Raw genomic sequence first — 16,226 nt, 5'->3', positions numbered from 1 at the left:
AGTCAACATAGCTCAGGAAGTTCAAGTTAGCTGATTTTAAATTACACAAAAACATACGGTCATGGCAATAATCTGATTTTAAATTATAGCACTTTGGGGGATTGCTGATTTGCCTTGATTAAGTCTATTCTCTAAAAAGGAAGGAGACCCTCCAAATGTAATTTGCCACTTAACAGTAAAAGAGCCAGTAAGCCCACAGGAGAGAACAGAGTATCAGTGCAGGTCACTTCCATAGCCAACATGTAACTTTCTGGCTTAGGGAAGGTTGTTGTCTGCCTCCATCACACTTCTCAGTACAACAGCAGATTCCAACTTCTAGTTATGTAACTTTGAGAAAAATCCTTTAATGGTAACCAATTTCACTCAAAGACAGGAGGAATATCTAATTCTATCTTCCCTGAAGGGGGAGAGATATAATATGAAAGTCAAACAGATGTGATTATAATGGCCAAAATGAAATCAAAGTGTGGGAGGTCAGGTTAGGAAGGAGAAGGGAAGAAATTAGGATGGTAAGGTCAAAAGAACACTAAAAGTAGTAGGATGGATTTCAGAATTAACTTTATCTTGGGGCATGAATGTATTTCAAAGTACTAGAGCTACAGTCAAAGTATTTTTCCAGTTAGGCCTGTTTAGCCAAGGAAAGGCTAAATTGCAAGAAAAGAGAAGTAAATAATTACTAAGAACAAAATACTGGCTGAACTAGAAGAGAAACCCAAACTTTGCTAACTTACAACCTTCTTGAGTGCTAAAGAATTATGTAATGACCCTGTAGTGTCTTTCTCCTGAAGGTTTTAGTGTCAAGTGGCTACAGGTTTAACCCTTTTTATTGGAAGTGACTACACTATTTCCAGCAGCACAATGTAACCATTTGGTTTCTACTTGCTTCTCCTAAGAGATACAGAAAAGTTCCAAATTCCAAGCTTCACTTATTTGTTAGCTTCTGCCTCTAAACATTTTCAATTTCATTCTGAGTTAAATTATACTTGGCCTATGACTTGAAATATAATTTCAATTTATAGATGAGGTACAAAGATCCAAGTTGATCTACCTAAAAACATAGATCAGTTTTGAAAGGACAGAAACAGGAATCTGGATGCAGATAAATAAGCTTGTTAAGTTGTAGTGGTGTTTATAGAAGTAGTTGGGAATCCTCACCATTTGTGGTGAGAAAGCTTCTGTTTTTGAGGAAGGGGGCTGCAGCGAAGAAAAAAATTACATCCTGATTACCCACAGAGTTCAGAGGGCACTACTGAAAGATGTGAACAATGAGTGAACTCCTTCTTTATTAACAGAATTTACAACTTTGACAAATGAATTCATTTTAGTTGGCAAAATACTCCAGAAATACATTTACCTAATGTACAAAGAAAACCACAGAAAGCCAATATAAATGAAGGAGTTCTCAAGTTATAATTCTGACATATATATCCTCTGTAGGTGCTGCCAATACTGCTATTCATCCTAGAGCAGGCAGTTACCAACACTTTGCCTGCAGTATCCAGTGTATGCTCTGGTCTGCAATTCCTAAGGTCAGTCATGGCCCAGTTTGGACAGAGTTGTGGCAGTGAGGTCAGAGGAAGTGATTCTGGAGCTGGTGTGAGCAGTTCTGCCTCCTCCACCACATCTTTTTCACTCCACCCTGGCTCTCCTCGTGACTCAAAGAGCCCTTTGGCACCATCAGTGCAAAAAATTAGAGTCAAACCTCCAGGTACTAATATTTTACTGGCCTTATAATCAGCAGTACCCGTGGCTTACGATAGCCATGGTTCAACTCAGTAGTGATTCATTTTAGATAACCTTCCCAAACTCTTTACCCACCCCCATCCCACCCTTCCTTAGCGACCCCCACCACCACTGAAGCATTTCCATTTATTTGTTCTTACTTCCTGCTTAATCTGCAGGAATGATTTTACAAGTGCCAAAGTCTAATGTAGAATTATAAAAATGAAACAATACCAAGAATAACAAATTTATAGTCAAGAAAATAAAAAATTTGCTTTCCTCTCCCTCCCAAATCCCAACCCTCATTAGAAAAGATGACAACAGAAGAGAATACACCCATTTTCAAGTGCCTGCTATTTAGTATGTTGAGGATTCCTGTTAATTGGGGGTATATTCCAGCTACAGAGAAGCAGTGCTTGCATTAAGGTAGGAGGAAGCCCACTACTCTCTGACCTCTGGGCAGCACATAGCTCACATCTTCTGCACATAGGGACCACCATGCCTTTGAGGTGACCCTCAGAAAATCAGCCTGCTGCACAGCAGAGAGTATGGAACACAATTAGTGAAGATAAGATGCTTTTCCTCCCTCTGCTTCATCTCCTCTCTACCCAACCTCCTAATACCCCATCCTGACCTTTTCACTTCAGGAGCAATTGATCCTTGGGTGTACTAAATACAAACGGCCAGAACTCTCACTACTCAATTAAAATAAAACAAGGCAAATAAAAATTAAAATGTGCTTTCAAATACGGATGAAGTCAAATAAATACATCTGATTTTCTTTTTCTTATGTCTAAGTACAATTTCATATCCTACACCCAAAGCTCTATACATTTGGTTTTTGTTCTGAATCAAAACGACTTTCCGACAGTGAGGAGAGGAGAGTGAGAGAATAGACGTTCCCTCACTGACAGACCAGTGCAGCTGCCAGACTGTGAAGAACTAGTCCTGCTCTGGGCACCTCAGGACATGGTTAATCCCAAGTGGTTCACAGGCAGATCCTCTGTCACACTCTCTCTGTGTCCACACTGGAACCAGGATGTGGTTGATACAAGGCCAATGCTCAAAATCCAACAACCTGCAGTCACCTCCAGGACACTCAGCTTTTAACTTTTATCTGAGAAAACATAAAGATATGTGGAAACCTGCTTAAAAACAAATGAACACTGCAAAGAATACCATGAAATCTGTAGGCATGGTTATACATTTGTTTCTGAATCAAAAAAGCATAAAAGCGTACCCAAAAGCATACAAGCAAATAAATATAAACTGCTGCACTGAACAGACCCAACCGCAGTCAAGGGGAGACACTGTCCCTGTCAGAAGAGGCATGAAAGCACAGCAGGACCTGAGGAACAACCCTCCATATAAGGGAGTCACACCAGCACATCTCACCCTGAATCTGTGATTTACCAGATCTCCCACAGCTCCACCTTCTGCTTTCAAAAAGGTGGAGAGAGAGAAGGAAGAGAGTATAGCATGGGAACTGACAACTGCAGTTCTTTTGCAAGAAAGAATAGCAGAGTCAGCAGACAAGAGCTTTTGCTTGATTTATGATGTTTAGAAACAAATGGTTTTTAAAGACAGAAAAGAAATGGAATCTAGGAAGGTTTTCATTTTAAAGAATAATAAATCATTTCATTCAATGTACTGTTCAGGCAGGATGATGCTAAAGTTGGGAACCCATAATTTCACATACCTGAGTGCTTGTCTGTGAGGGCTGATCCAGCCAGCCTTTGGCAAAGAATGGTATAACTTTCTTCCACCTTCTGTAAAACAAAACCACAGGTTTTTCATTTGGACATTATAAGAAAAACAAATTTTGTTAGCAGGGGCAAAAAGTAAATTTCCTTTTCCCATTTCTTCCTTGAATTAATAGCTTAAAACTTTCCCGTGTAAAATGAAAGCAGAGGGGGATACCCAGTAAAGGCAATTCTCCTATCACAGGAGTCACCCTGAAAATGGCCCCACCCCCTGTGGCATAAACTATATAAACAACTTGCCCACAGTGGTTTTCTGGCTATCTCATCTCATCAGCCATAGGATGATATCACATATAATCATATGAAGAGGTGAAAATCTATCATATGAAATTAAAAGAAAAGCTAAGGGAGACCAGTCTTGAGCTAAAAGGCTAAGAACACTTTAAATCTATCCCTAAAGCCTTCCAACTAAACGATGTCAGGAAAAAGCACGTGGGCTCTAGTAGTGTTGTCTACTAGGGGCCAACCTGAATAGGGTCCTATTCAACCTGAATAGGCCACACAAGTCAGTTTTGAAACAGTAATATCTTCAATTACTAGTTTTAAAGAATTGCATTAATGTTCAAGTTTCTGGATTACAGAAGCCACTGAAGCCAATTCTACCCATCCTGGCATCTGGGAAACTACCAACATTACTTAGTGAGTCACAGATAATTAACAGGTTACAGCAAGTCAGAGCATTTCCCTGCTGAGATTCACAACTGTGTAAGCACCACCCAGCTCAGCTTACTGTTACTGTCATCTGATGGAGGGCAGCCAGCTGCCCCAAGCACTTTAAGCTTCTTGAGAAACCCACATAAACCACAGTTATAGAACTACAACTTTTTCTATTCTTTTTGATTTGTCACAAAATAAACAGTATCGATCTTAGCTTTTTATCCATGCTTACTCATGAAAATGGTCAAAGAAAACATATGGTTTTAGAACCTGAAAAAGTTTATCAACATTAGCATTTCAGTCATTCCATACATCCTCTCTGATAAATGTGTTTCTTATAATCAAGTCTTGTGGATGCTCAAGTGGGAAGTACCTTTAAGTGTTCAAGGTCAGCCTCTATCTTATGAATGTACTCCATGATCTGGCTTTGTGAATCTGTATAAGAGGAGGGGCTCTGGATCTCAAAACAGGAATCTTCCATAGTTCCCCAGCGCCGCTGGACCAGGAATTCTGGGGTGAATGGCGAACCTGCCCCATCAGAATGAGCATTCTGGGGAGAATGCTGCTGATGGTGAGTGGAGTCCATAGAAGGGATGCCTGTCACAGGCTGCAGGGTAAATGAGGAAGCAACCTCCTCATCTGTGGAGCTCTCCTGCACCGTTTCATAGCCATCGAGGATCAAACAGTTTCCTATTGATGGAGTCAGAATAGTTAAATGAGATTAGTACTGCTATCAGGACATCAGAAAACAGAAAATAGAGATGGGGTTATATGCTGACAATCTGAAATGCTATTAACAAAGGGAAAAGCCATTAACACCCAAGCTTAGTTTTAAATCCATCAGAATTTTCTCACTTCAGATTAAAGCTAAACCTGGCAAGCTTTCAAGGTAACCTGTGAATAATTTCATATTAGTTGGCATTTTAAAAGTTTAGAGCTAAAAACAAAGTCCCTATATGATCTTGTCACCACCTCCCCTGCCAAATACCTCTCTTACTTGGTTTCTTACCGTTTTCTTCCTGCCCTGTAAAACCTCCATAAATACAAAAAGCCTGTTCCTGACATGCAGCTTTGACTCCTCTGCTCTCTGCGGCAACACTGCTCCCAGGTATCCACGTGGCTTTTCCCTCATTTAATCAGGTACTACTTGACAGAGGTCCTCTTTCCAATCCCTATCTGCCTCATTACTCTGTACCCCTTTATCCCAACATTTTTCTTTCTAATGCTTCTCACTATCTGACATCTACTTGTTTTTTTTTTTTTTTTTAACATTTAGTTTTTAGAAGTAGTTGGACACAATACCTTCATTCTATATATTTATTTCTATGTGGTGCTGAGGGTCAAACCCAGGGCCTCACACATGCTAGGTGAGCACTCTACTGCTAAGCCACAATCCCAGCCCTTAATTTGTTTTCTTATTTACCATTACTCTTTCCCCTACTAGTACTCAAGCTTCATGAGGAGACTTTTTCTGCATTTTATATACTGTTGTATCTCTTAGCCCCTAGCATGAGGTCTGGTATAAGTAGATTCAGGAATTATTTATTGAATGAGGAATATGTACTACACACATGTAGGCATATATGCAAACACAAATAACATTCATTCCAGCATACAAAACATTAACAATAATCAAAATCAAAGTTTAAATGTGAAAGAAACTTGCCTGAGATGCGTAAATTAACATCCTTCTCCTCCTTTTTAACTGCTCCATCACCTTCTGATGGATTATCATCACTATGTGCTTCACGGGCATCAAAAAAGTGCTCTCCACTCTCATCAAGACCCCCTTCTGGCTCTGTGGCAGGCATCTCTGGGGTCATAATCATGTGGTCCATTACTAAAATGTTACTTGCCTGGCTATCTTGGGATGCCAGTACCACTGAATCCCGTGGAGCAGAAGATTCAGTTGAAGTCCGTGGACTGTAACAAGCTGCAATGTCACCAGTTCCAGTTCTAAAGGGCATCTGTCCTTCACCAGGATAAGCCTTTGTATTTTCAGAGTTCTGGATTTCACTATCTGCCTGCACCCCCTGAGAGGTTATCCTGTAACTTGGGAAACGCTGCCAGTCTTCCTGAGTGTTCTTCTCAGTCAAACCTAGCTGCTGTACCAGCAACTGCTTCAACAGACCCACTAAAGATTTAGAATGGGGGAAAGAGAAAAAAAAAAAAAAAAAAAAGGAAAGCATATTTATAACCATAGCCTCAGACAGCCAGAATCAGTTAGCTGAGTTTCCAATCATCTCCAAATCTAAGCACCTTTTAATAACATGTTGCCAAAATACCCATTTTATACAATAACCTTAAAAAAAAAGCATCATCTTCTACAAATGAGTTAACATTAAACTAGACTCAACAAGAGTTAAGCATCATGAATAGGGAGGTACTCCTCTTTAGAAAAAAAACCCAAACACCAACATCATGTCTCTATTTTGTTTTCTATATAAGTGGACTAAAACTCAAAAGGTACTTAAGGATGTTGAAAGGCTGTCTAAACTAGACAAACAAAAAAAGCTAAAATTTCTGATTTTTCCAGGAGAACACTATATACATAGGCATTATTTTTTCTAGTTTTATTAGCTACATAGAACATTTATCATTATTAATAATACAAAGAATCTCCCTACATGGTGAAGAAGAAAATAAAATTGCCCTGTAATAATTTAATTCCTATTTTTTGGTAGTAGTGTATCTAATTTCCAAAGATAAGAAGATATTCATCTGGTTTTTAAAAATTATCTTACTAGCTGTATAGCTTCTATATGTTGTAGAAAATAAGAACCAATTAAACTATGAATGAACTAATAAATTTATGTTGAAGTCACTCGTACAATGACAGAGTTCTAGGGCAATGTTAGTCAAACTATCAGAGATCACCAAGACTAGAAGGGCACATCAGTGCATACCTGTAATTTAGCAGTTAGGAGGCTGAAGCAAGAGGATGTAAGCTCAAAACCAGCCTCATCAACTTAAAGAGGCCCTAAGCAACTTAATGAGTGTCTAACCCTCTCTTCTGTCTTTCACTACATTCACTTCCTGAGAGGTGTCATGAATTCTTATGGTGTTGACACTCAAATATCTCCCTGAAATGCCAACTTTGTGCTAGTCACTTTCTCTTGAATGGTTTGCCACTCATTATCTAAATGTTGACATGACTTAAAATGGAGCCCATAATCTGTGCCAAATCATCAAGTGGGGCAAAAAGAGGTAGGGAAGGTGGTATTCTGACTAGAATATTGAAATTATCTTTACATTTTTGCTTTCCTTTGCCCTCACATCCAAATAACTCAAACGCTCTAAGTATTTAATGATTCCTTAACTTCATTTCTACTCCTAAAACCATTCTAGTCCAAACCCTTTCAGGCTCAAATCCAGACTACTATAATAACTTACTTAGTAAGCATATCACTCCAAGCCTCTTTCTCTTCAAATCCTTGTATGACTTTTAGCTCAATTAATCTTTTTTCATTTATACCCTAGTTTAAAAACCTCAAATGGTTCTCTACAGCTATACCAACTGTTCTTGGACTTTTCCCCACCTTATTACACCTGAGAGATGTATCTTCCTATTTGTAACAGTGATTCTCAACCAGTCCAGAGAGGGAAGGGGGCAATTAATAGAGTGGGGTTTGTGTGTGGCAATAATCTGTGGTAGATAATATGATAATTTCCATGAGAAAGGTAGAAGAATATGTGTAGTTTGAAAAGGCTCTTAAAACATGGTAATATGCTATCCTTGAAGTATAGAGTGCCCAATTTGGTATTCAAAGTTCACAATGGCTGGGCTGAACAGCACATTTTTTTATCTTTTCAACTTTTCCCATAGTCCTGTAACTTACAGCCTCTACCATAGGCCAGTTAGTCTGCTTACTGTCTCTGAACACTTGCACAGTTTCCTACTGATGCTTTTGGTCTTACCAGTATTCTGGTCTAAATGGCTTCTATTCTATGCACCTGTCTGAATCTTACCCATCCTTCAAGACAATAATCACATCTTTCTTGTTCTCTAATGCCTTTCTCTGATCATTCTAACCCAAATCAATTCTGACATACCTGCATTGTTACTGTTTGAATGTTTCCTTAAAAAGGTACAGGTAGGGTGGGTAGGGGTTTCTATCATCTTTCCAAATAGACTGTAAATATCTTGAAGGGAAAAGTTTATACACCTTTGGATTCTTCCTAAATGGCTGTTCAGTACATTATAGAATGCTGGTACTTAATAGGTATCTGCAGTAATTTATGAATAGAACTTACAATTCCTTAGTGCATCCAATGCCCACCGTTCTTCTGAGACAGGCAAGTGTGGATCTGGGATTGTTATTTGATAATTTTCTCCACTTTCCTTTAGTGTCCCATCTGTATGCTGTTCCTTTGCAAACTGTCTCTCAGTCACAAAAAGATCATCTGCCTCTGATTTCCCAGAGATACTCAGTGAATGAGACTGAGGTTTTGATGATATTAAGGGAGACTCTAATCCCAAATCTCTGTCTGTTTAGTGGAACAGAAAAGGTAGAGTATATTTCAACAAAAAGTTTAACTTTTAACATGAAGCATTCAGAAAATACTTAGAAAAAAAGAGCACATAAGTTACAAAGCATCAAGTAAAATACACAGCACATAAAGCAATGTTATACTGGCACACAGAAAGTTTACAAGTTGAGTTTGTTAAATTGTATAGCTGATGCCAGCAACTGTGTAAACCAAAAGTTTCAAACTTTCTTTAGGTAATTTCAATAGGTAATAGGCTACATTTGTTCATTCTTATCAGTTTTTGTGTTTGATGGTGCTGAGGACTGAACCCAGAACCTCATGCATGCTAGACAAGCATTCTACCACTTAGCTAGCTACATCCTCAGCCCCCATTCTTATCCTAAGAGATAAGTTTACCTGGACTTTGTAGACCAGTGACTGAAATGCCATGCTGTTCTACTTTTAATTTTGGTGGTTCTTCTTCATCATTGTCTCCTCTGTAGGAAGAAAACAACAACAACAATCTTTCAGCTTCATGAGGTACCTAAACATCACTGCAAACAAATATAAGAATTACCCATCTCTTTTCTAACCAAAACTACAAAATAAGTCCTATTACAACACCAGGGAACACTTACTCGCAAGCTGGTGACTGTAATGGAATTGGCTTTGTGGATTGCTCCTTCACTGATGCAGCCATTCGACAGATTAGGTCCTGCCAGCTTCGCAAAGTTTGAAAGAAATCCAAAATACAAGAAGCAAAGGAAAAAAGAAATACACTCAGAAAGCAAAAATAAAAGTGAAACAAAAACCAAACTGACCGAACCAAAAACTCCCCACTCTGCCAGAGACTATTATTCTGGCAACACACTATTAAGTTAAGATTCCAAAATCACCCTTGAAAGAAAATTCTAACAACATGGGCATATTACCCAGTAAAACAATTCACTTGATACTTCTGAGAAATTTTTCTTTAGAAAATTTACTTGTAATAGAACAGAATCAAAAGACATCAACGTTAAAAGGAACAAGTTCTTAGAGGAATGTTTCTAAGAGAATATAGAGGAGAGCTGGGGATATAGCTAAGTTGGTAGAGTGTTTGCCTTGCATTCAAAAGGCCCTGGGTTCAATCCCCAGTACCACATTTAAAAAAAAAAAAAAAAAAAAAAGGATATAGAAGAAGTGCTTAGTTTCAATATAGATTTTGGTTTATAAAGTCTATTATAAAAACAAGTTCATGGAATATTATCCTTGGGATAATAAAAAATGTTAATTAGAACAAAGAAGCTAAATCTAATACATACACAGTCTTTTCAGAGACTGTCTGTGCCACCAATTCATAAATTTGGGCTCCGTTGTCTGACATGGAGATGACAAATAAAGCTTTGTTGTCTGGAAAAGAACAAGACAAAACTTATTTACTAATATGATCTAGAGAGTTCATAAGGGATATTTCTAGGGTCTTAATTTAGATAAAGGTTGAATATGCTCACATTGCAAAAATTCATCAAGCTGTACATTTTAATTATGAGCAACTTACTGTATGTTTTACTATATATGTTACACTTCAATAGAACAAAGATTATAAAAATTAACACTAAATTCCACAGTAGTTAGAAAAAGATGTCAAAATCTAAATTACTAAACTGAATGCTATTATTCTTTTGCATTTATTTTGAACTGCCCCTTTGCTAAGTTGTCAATAACATTCAGTGAGTATTGAGAAAAAAGATATCATAAATTTACTTTGCCTTCATATAACAACAAGTTTTGAAAAGGATCATTGTAATACAGTTAAAATACAACTTGCCAACCTAAACTGGCTTTAATAAACCCAAACTACACACACCTCTTCAGTTATCAAAAAACATACCACTCTAATGAAAGTCTTCTCATTGGGATTACCTCTCAATGCACTATCTTCATTGGCATTTATCAATGATTTGAACACAGAATAAAGACCAAAATAACTGCAAAAAAATTTCTAAATGCAGAAATCACTCAGAGAATCTAGGCATCCCAAGTAATTTGGGGGTATAAACTTTAAATTTCCTTTCTAAACAGTAAATAAACTGTATTTCATTTGCCTAAGAATAGCCAATTGTGCTATTTAAACAACAGTGACTACTGATGCAACTTCATAATTCATCTGGAGGTTACTATCCTTTGGTGGACATACTCACCCGTTGCCACTTGTCGAACCAACACTGTATTCAACTTAATGACAGGACTAAATGTGTGTTTGCTATCAGCTGTAGATGCCAGAATCTTACTATGACACCTTAACACCAGCCTATCATCCTGTTTTTGTAACAAAACAAGAATGTCCTCCAGCAGCAATGTGTACAGATCTAGAAATAAAGATGTAGAAAAGGTAATAAGTACAGAAACTGAGATATGTTTAATAAACTTTAAAAGAATGTCACAGAGAAATTTTTTTTTTCTCCATACTGGGGATTGAACCCAGGGGTGCTTAACCACTGAGTCACATCCCTAGCCCTTTTTAAATATTTTATTAGAGGCAGGGTCTTGCTGAGTTGCTAAGTGCCTCACTAAGTTGCTAAGACCGGCTTTGAACTTGCAATCCCCCTGCCTCAGCCTCCTAAAGCCACTGGGATTACAAGTGCGCACCTCTGTACCTGGTTGAGAAATTTTATTTCTGATAAAGCTAATAAATTTGAAAATTGACATTGGTATTCCTTCCTCCCTCCCTCTCTTCCTTCCTTTCTCTCTGTACTGGGGATCAACCAAGGGCCTTACTCATGCTAGGTAAGCATTCTGTCATTGAACAATATCCCCAGCCCTGTGATTTCTTTCTTTCTTTCTTTTTTTTTTTTTTATTTTTATTGTATTTTACCAAAGTGAGTCTGTAACCAATAGAACTAAAGAACAATATTCTCTCACCACATATAATTTGAGAGGTAATGGTCTAAAAAAAAAGCTGATTATAAAGATTCATTAGAATACAATAATGATGGAAATGGGACCAAATCATGAAAAAGTTTTCTGCTGCATTCCTAAATGAATATTTCACACACACACATATATAACAAATAACACAAATAGAAGTCCTCTAAATAGCACTGCTAACTCTCTTAAGGGAAAATTGTAAATGGTTCTTTCTTCTTCCCTTTGGTAAAATGAAATTCTTATTCTTTTCCTTTTTCCACTCTTCTCAAAACTGACAGATAATATCAGACTCACCAATACTTTTGTCTCTATTCACCTTCCAAACCAATGGTCCTTCATGAATCATCTTCCTTTTTGTTAAATCCAAATTCTGCCAAAGTAAAGAAAGTTACACGCAAATTATTTCCAAGCACTCAATGAGAAGGTATTCTGTATAATATTCTGTTTCTTTTCAAAACATTCTTAATATAATGAATACCATTTACATTCAACTATTATTATGCTCTCTGTCTTGAAAATGGAATAGTTTACATTCAAGTAACCTGCATCTCTCTCTCTCTCCCCCTCCCCCGCACCCTCTGTGTGTGTGTGTGTGTGTGTGTGTGTGTGTGTGTGTCCCCAGTGTGCAAAACAATTTAAAGTATAATTTTAAAAAACTTTAAAAAAATTAACCTACATAAAATCTCTTAAATAGGAAAGGCATCTTGGAGAAAAACATTCAAGAGTATTATCTTTCAACTCTCACTCCAAAGAGATAATAGCTTATGATAACGAAATTACAAGCAGTAAACCAACTCATTCCCAATCCATCTCTTAACTGCAATAACTGGATGAGGGTGATGTACATGCTTATCTATAAGAGGCTTCTGAGTTCAAAGGTTCTAATTGCAAATAAAGCTTTAAGGCACAGCATTCACCATGAAAAGTCCAAGTACTATTATTCATGCTTACTCTAAAATCAGTAGCTTTTTAGTAAGAGAATCATTTTTTAGCATTAGCAGCTCTCAGAAAACCTTTTTGGAAGTCAATGGAATAAGTACATTAGCATGCTTCTTGATAAACTGTTACATGTGACACAGAAATCTATTTTAAATAGTCACCAAACGAATCTGCCAAAACAACCACTTAATGAAATGGTATAAAAAAGATTCATCGCGCCTAAAAAGTTTATTAGTATAAAAGTCCACATACAAGTGATGCAATTAGAAAATACTATTATTCCTGCAATGGTTTCAAGTTTTTATATTTTTCAAGAGCTTCACAGAAAAATAATTAAGTTATTCTGCTTTATTCAATCATCTGGAAAGTTCTTGTAGTAAACAAGCTATAGAACATAATAAAATGGGCCAGGGATGTAGCTCAATGGTAGAGTGATTGCCTAGCATGTGCCCAGCACCATTATAAATAAATAAATAAATAGTTTAAAAAAAGAGAGAGAGAAAGAATACAGTAATATTACTAATAATTAGTGTTCCTTAGTCTCCTGACAATTCCTGTCATGTAAAATTATAGTTTTTTACAAAATGATCTAAAGACAAAAATAATTCTTACACAGATAAGACATTTAAAAAGCAGAATAAAATCATAAATAAAGATAATCTATGATATAGAACTCCTTCAAGTGATGAATATTCCCACTAAGATGTTAATTACCTGCCAGGTCTTTAGTACATTCTATTTTATTTTTAAAATTATGATTAGACCATCTCTCACCCTGAGCTCTTCAACATTTGGATACTCTGATAACTTCAGATTGGAGGTATCAAGGCGACGCTGATAATCTTCTAAGCGCTGAAAATCAGGATGGAGCCAAGGTTACTGCTTTGGTCATCAATGACCTCTCTGTTTCCACATCAAGTGGACATAATTAATCTGTGTTGAACTGAGCTCACTGCAACACTAGACATAACTAACAACCATTCTTTCTTAAAACACCTCTTTGGCTTTAGCATTATTATACTCTATTAACATAACACATACCATTTATATTCAACTATTATTAACACTCTCTGTCTTGAAAGTGGAATAAAGTTTACATTCAAATAACCTGCATAAAATTTCTTAAATACGAAAGGCATTTTGCAGAAAAACATTCAGGAGTAGTTTTCCTTCCTCCTCCTTGCCTGTCCCTTCTCAATCTTCTTTTCAAACTCATTGGCCTTTAACCATCTTATACTTCTGAATATGTAAATCATACAGATAGTACAAATTTCTGAAGGTTAGTATGGCAAACAACCCTGTTCTTTTGCCCTCTCTCTATTCCCAATTGTCTCTAAAGAAAGCACTAATATCTATTTCTTGGATGGCCATTAAGAAAAATCCTATTCAAAGAGAATACATGTATATACAACCGTGTGTGTTATGTGTGTACACACACGCTTTTAAGATGTGGTAGTATAATATATTCACACATCTATTTTTCTGGTATTCTTCATTCAATTGGCAGATTAATATATGTATTTCATGTGTGTGTGTGTATTAGAAGGGGTAGGTGATAGGAAATATATTTTGGGGATTGTTCCATATTAGCACATATATAGAGATAAGTCTCATGTTTTTTCAAAGACTATGTATAATATTTAACTGAATGAACTATAATTTAACCACCTCTTACTAATAGGCATTTTGGTGACTATCAGTCTTCTCTAATAACAAATAATACTGTAATAGAAAGACCTTAAACATATGCCTTTGTACACTTGTGCATATATATCTTCAGGATAAATTTCCAGATAAAAACACTGAATCAAAGGTTATGTGCATTTTTCTTCAACATTATGAAATTTCCGAATACACAGAAAAGTTTGAAACTGTGTCATGAATACCTGCATACCCACTACCTACATTCCACAATTAACACTTGTTTTGTTTTATTACATATTTATCCATCAATTCTTCCTGTATCTATCAAATCAATCCATTTTGTCTTTTGGATGCATTTCAAAATCATAGATCTAAGTATACACCTCCCCTAAATACTGCAGCATGCATTTCATAAACAGAAGTTCAATATCTGTGTAGAGTTCTTTAAGTAAAATTTAATAAGGTGAAGTGCACATATTTTAAGTGTATCTTTACATAATATTTGATAAATGCATATACCCATGCAATTCAAACTTCTATCAAGATATGAAATATTACCATCACCCCAGAAAGTTTCCTTCTACTTCTTCCCAGTTAACATCCACATTCCCATTTTTCTGATACTTTTCCTACCATAGATTAATTTGGCCTCTTAGAAGTTTATATAAATAGTTATTTATATATAAGTATTCCTTTGTGTCTGGTTTCTTTCCAATCAGCATAATGTGAGATTCACTCCTTTTTATCTCCTGGCAGTATTCTATTTTATGACTACACCACAGTTGGTTTATCCACTCTCTATCTGATGAATTCTTAGTTGTTATGAATAAAGCTGCCATAAACATTCCGGTAAGTCTGTTTGTAGGCATACACCTTCATTTCTCTTGAAATGGGTCAAAGGGTATGTGCATTTAATTTAGACAAATATTGCCAAATTTCCCTTAGGTTTTATCTTTTTACCCTCCAAACAATACATTAGAAAGTACCTACACTGTTGTTCTACAGCCTCACCAACAAAGCTGTCACCATACTTAGCTCCTAAGATATTACACTCATTTCCATGGGTTCAATTAGCCTCTGTATATTCAAAATCTGAAAATTTATCTTCAGTACAGTCCTCTTAAAGGTGGACCCACATAGATAACTAATTACTGCATCTCTCCACCTCCTCAGATCTATCTCCACTCCTCCTGACCATCCACATATGCAAGCCAGAAACCTGTGTTTATTCTTGACATAGCCTCTCCTCAAATCTTTCTCTGAATCAATCACCAAATCCTGCCAATTTCATCTCCTAAATATTCCTCCAATTCCTGTCTCTCTCAGAGCCACCATCAGTTATTCTGGACTATGGTCAGACCCCTAACTTGTATCTCTCATTTAAAACCTACCTCTTTCAACCCACTCTCCACATAGGAGTATGAATGAAACCTCCCAGTAAAAATCTACACACCTCCAAGGTCTTCATGTCTATAATAAATTCCTATTGTTCTTGGAATAAAAATCAAAGTCTTTAACATGGTTGAAAGAACCCTCTGTTGTTTGCCTCTGGCCTACCTTACCTCATTTTATAGTACTCTCACTACTTTATAGGCACGATCCACATTGATCTAACAGTTGTTACTCAAACAGACTGGACTTGCTTTTTATGTCACACATACTGCTTGCTCTCTATACCTGTAGGTTGTCCCTTTCCATGTTCTTTTGACTCATTTCTACTCATCCTTCCAAACTTGATTCAAACTTCAATTCCTCTAGGGAACTTTTTCTGAAAGTCATTCTAACATCTCAAAACAAGGTTAGGCCTCCTAGTGAGATACTTACTGATAGTATCCTTAAATTCTCCTTCATACAGTTACCAATACTGACTCAAAATGCTTGTACTAAAATCTGTTAAATGCCTTTTGATTCTACTAGATAAAAGTTCAATGTGGAGAGTTATTGTGCTCAATTTCTTAATCCCTCTAGACTTGCTCCCAGCCTACAGTGTATGTTCCACAGAATAGATAAATGAATAAACAAACAGCAAGAGATGTTCAAAAGAGTCAAATACAACTCTGATATAACAAGTTGATCTGAACTTCTGGGAGTGAAGGCACATGCCTATAATCCCAGTGACTC

At 36.6% G+C, this 16,226-nt stretch overlaps 1 protein-coding gene across 6 annotated transcripts in view; it reads right to left on the bottom strand.

Annotated features, from left to right (window-relative positions):
- Positions 1 to 1,254: 1,254 nt before the first annotated feature.
- Positions 1,255 to 16,226, bottom strand: part of Arhgef12 (Rho guanine nucleotide exchange factor 12) — a 158,115-nt gene continuing 143,143 nt past the window's right edge. For all 6 annotated transcript variants that reach the window (XM_071616777.1, XM_027930783.3, XM_071616780.1 and 3 more), the window contains 11 exons: positions 13,236 to 13,313; positions 11,817 to 11,892; positions 10,796 to 10,963; positions 9,917 to 10,004; positions 9,251 to 9,334; positions 9,030 to 9,109; positions 8,397 to 8,630; positions 5,809 to 6,276; positions 4,516 to 4,832; positions 3,422 to 3,491; positions 1,255 to 2,839 (listed from right to left, as the gene is read on the bottom strand). In XM_071616777.1, coding sequence (XP_071472878.1) covers positions 2,829 to 2,839; positions 3,422 to 3,491; positions 4,516 to 4,832; positions 5,809 to 6,276; positions 8,397 to 8,630; positions 9,030 to 9,109; positions 9,251 to 9,334; positions 9,917 to 10,004; positions 10,796 to 10,963; positions 11,817 to 11,892; positions 13,236 to 13,313 — 1,674 coding nt within the window. In that variant the 3' untranslated portion in view covers positions 1,255 to 2,828. The remainder of the gene's footprint in view (positions 2,840 to 3,421; positions 3,492 to 4,515; positions 4,833 to 5,808; positions 6,277 to 8,396; positions 8,631 to 9,029; positions 9,110 to 9,250; positions 9,335 to 9,916; positions 10,005 to 10,795; positions 10,964 to 11,816; positions 11,893 to 13,235; positions 13,314 to 16,226) is intronic.

This window comes from Marmota flaviventris, chromosome 9 (assembly GCF_047511675.1).
Source record: "Marmota flaviventris isolate mMarFla1 chromosome 9, mMarFla1.hap1, whole genome shotgun sequence".
Taxonomy (NCBI): Eukaryota; Metazoa; Chordata; class Mammalia; order Rodentia; family Sciuridae; genus Marmota; species Marmota flaviventris.
Note: the sequence above shows the minus strand (reverse complement) of the source record. Positions and strands in the feature narration are given on the sequence as shown.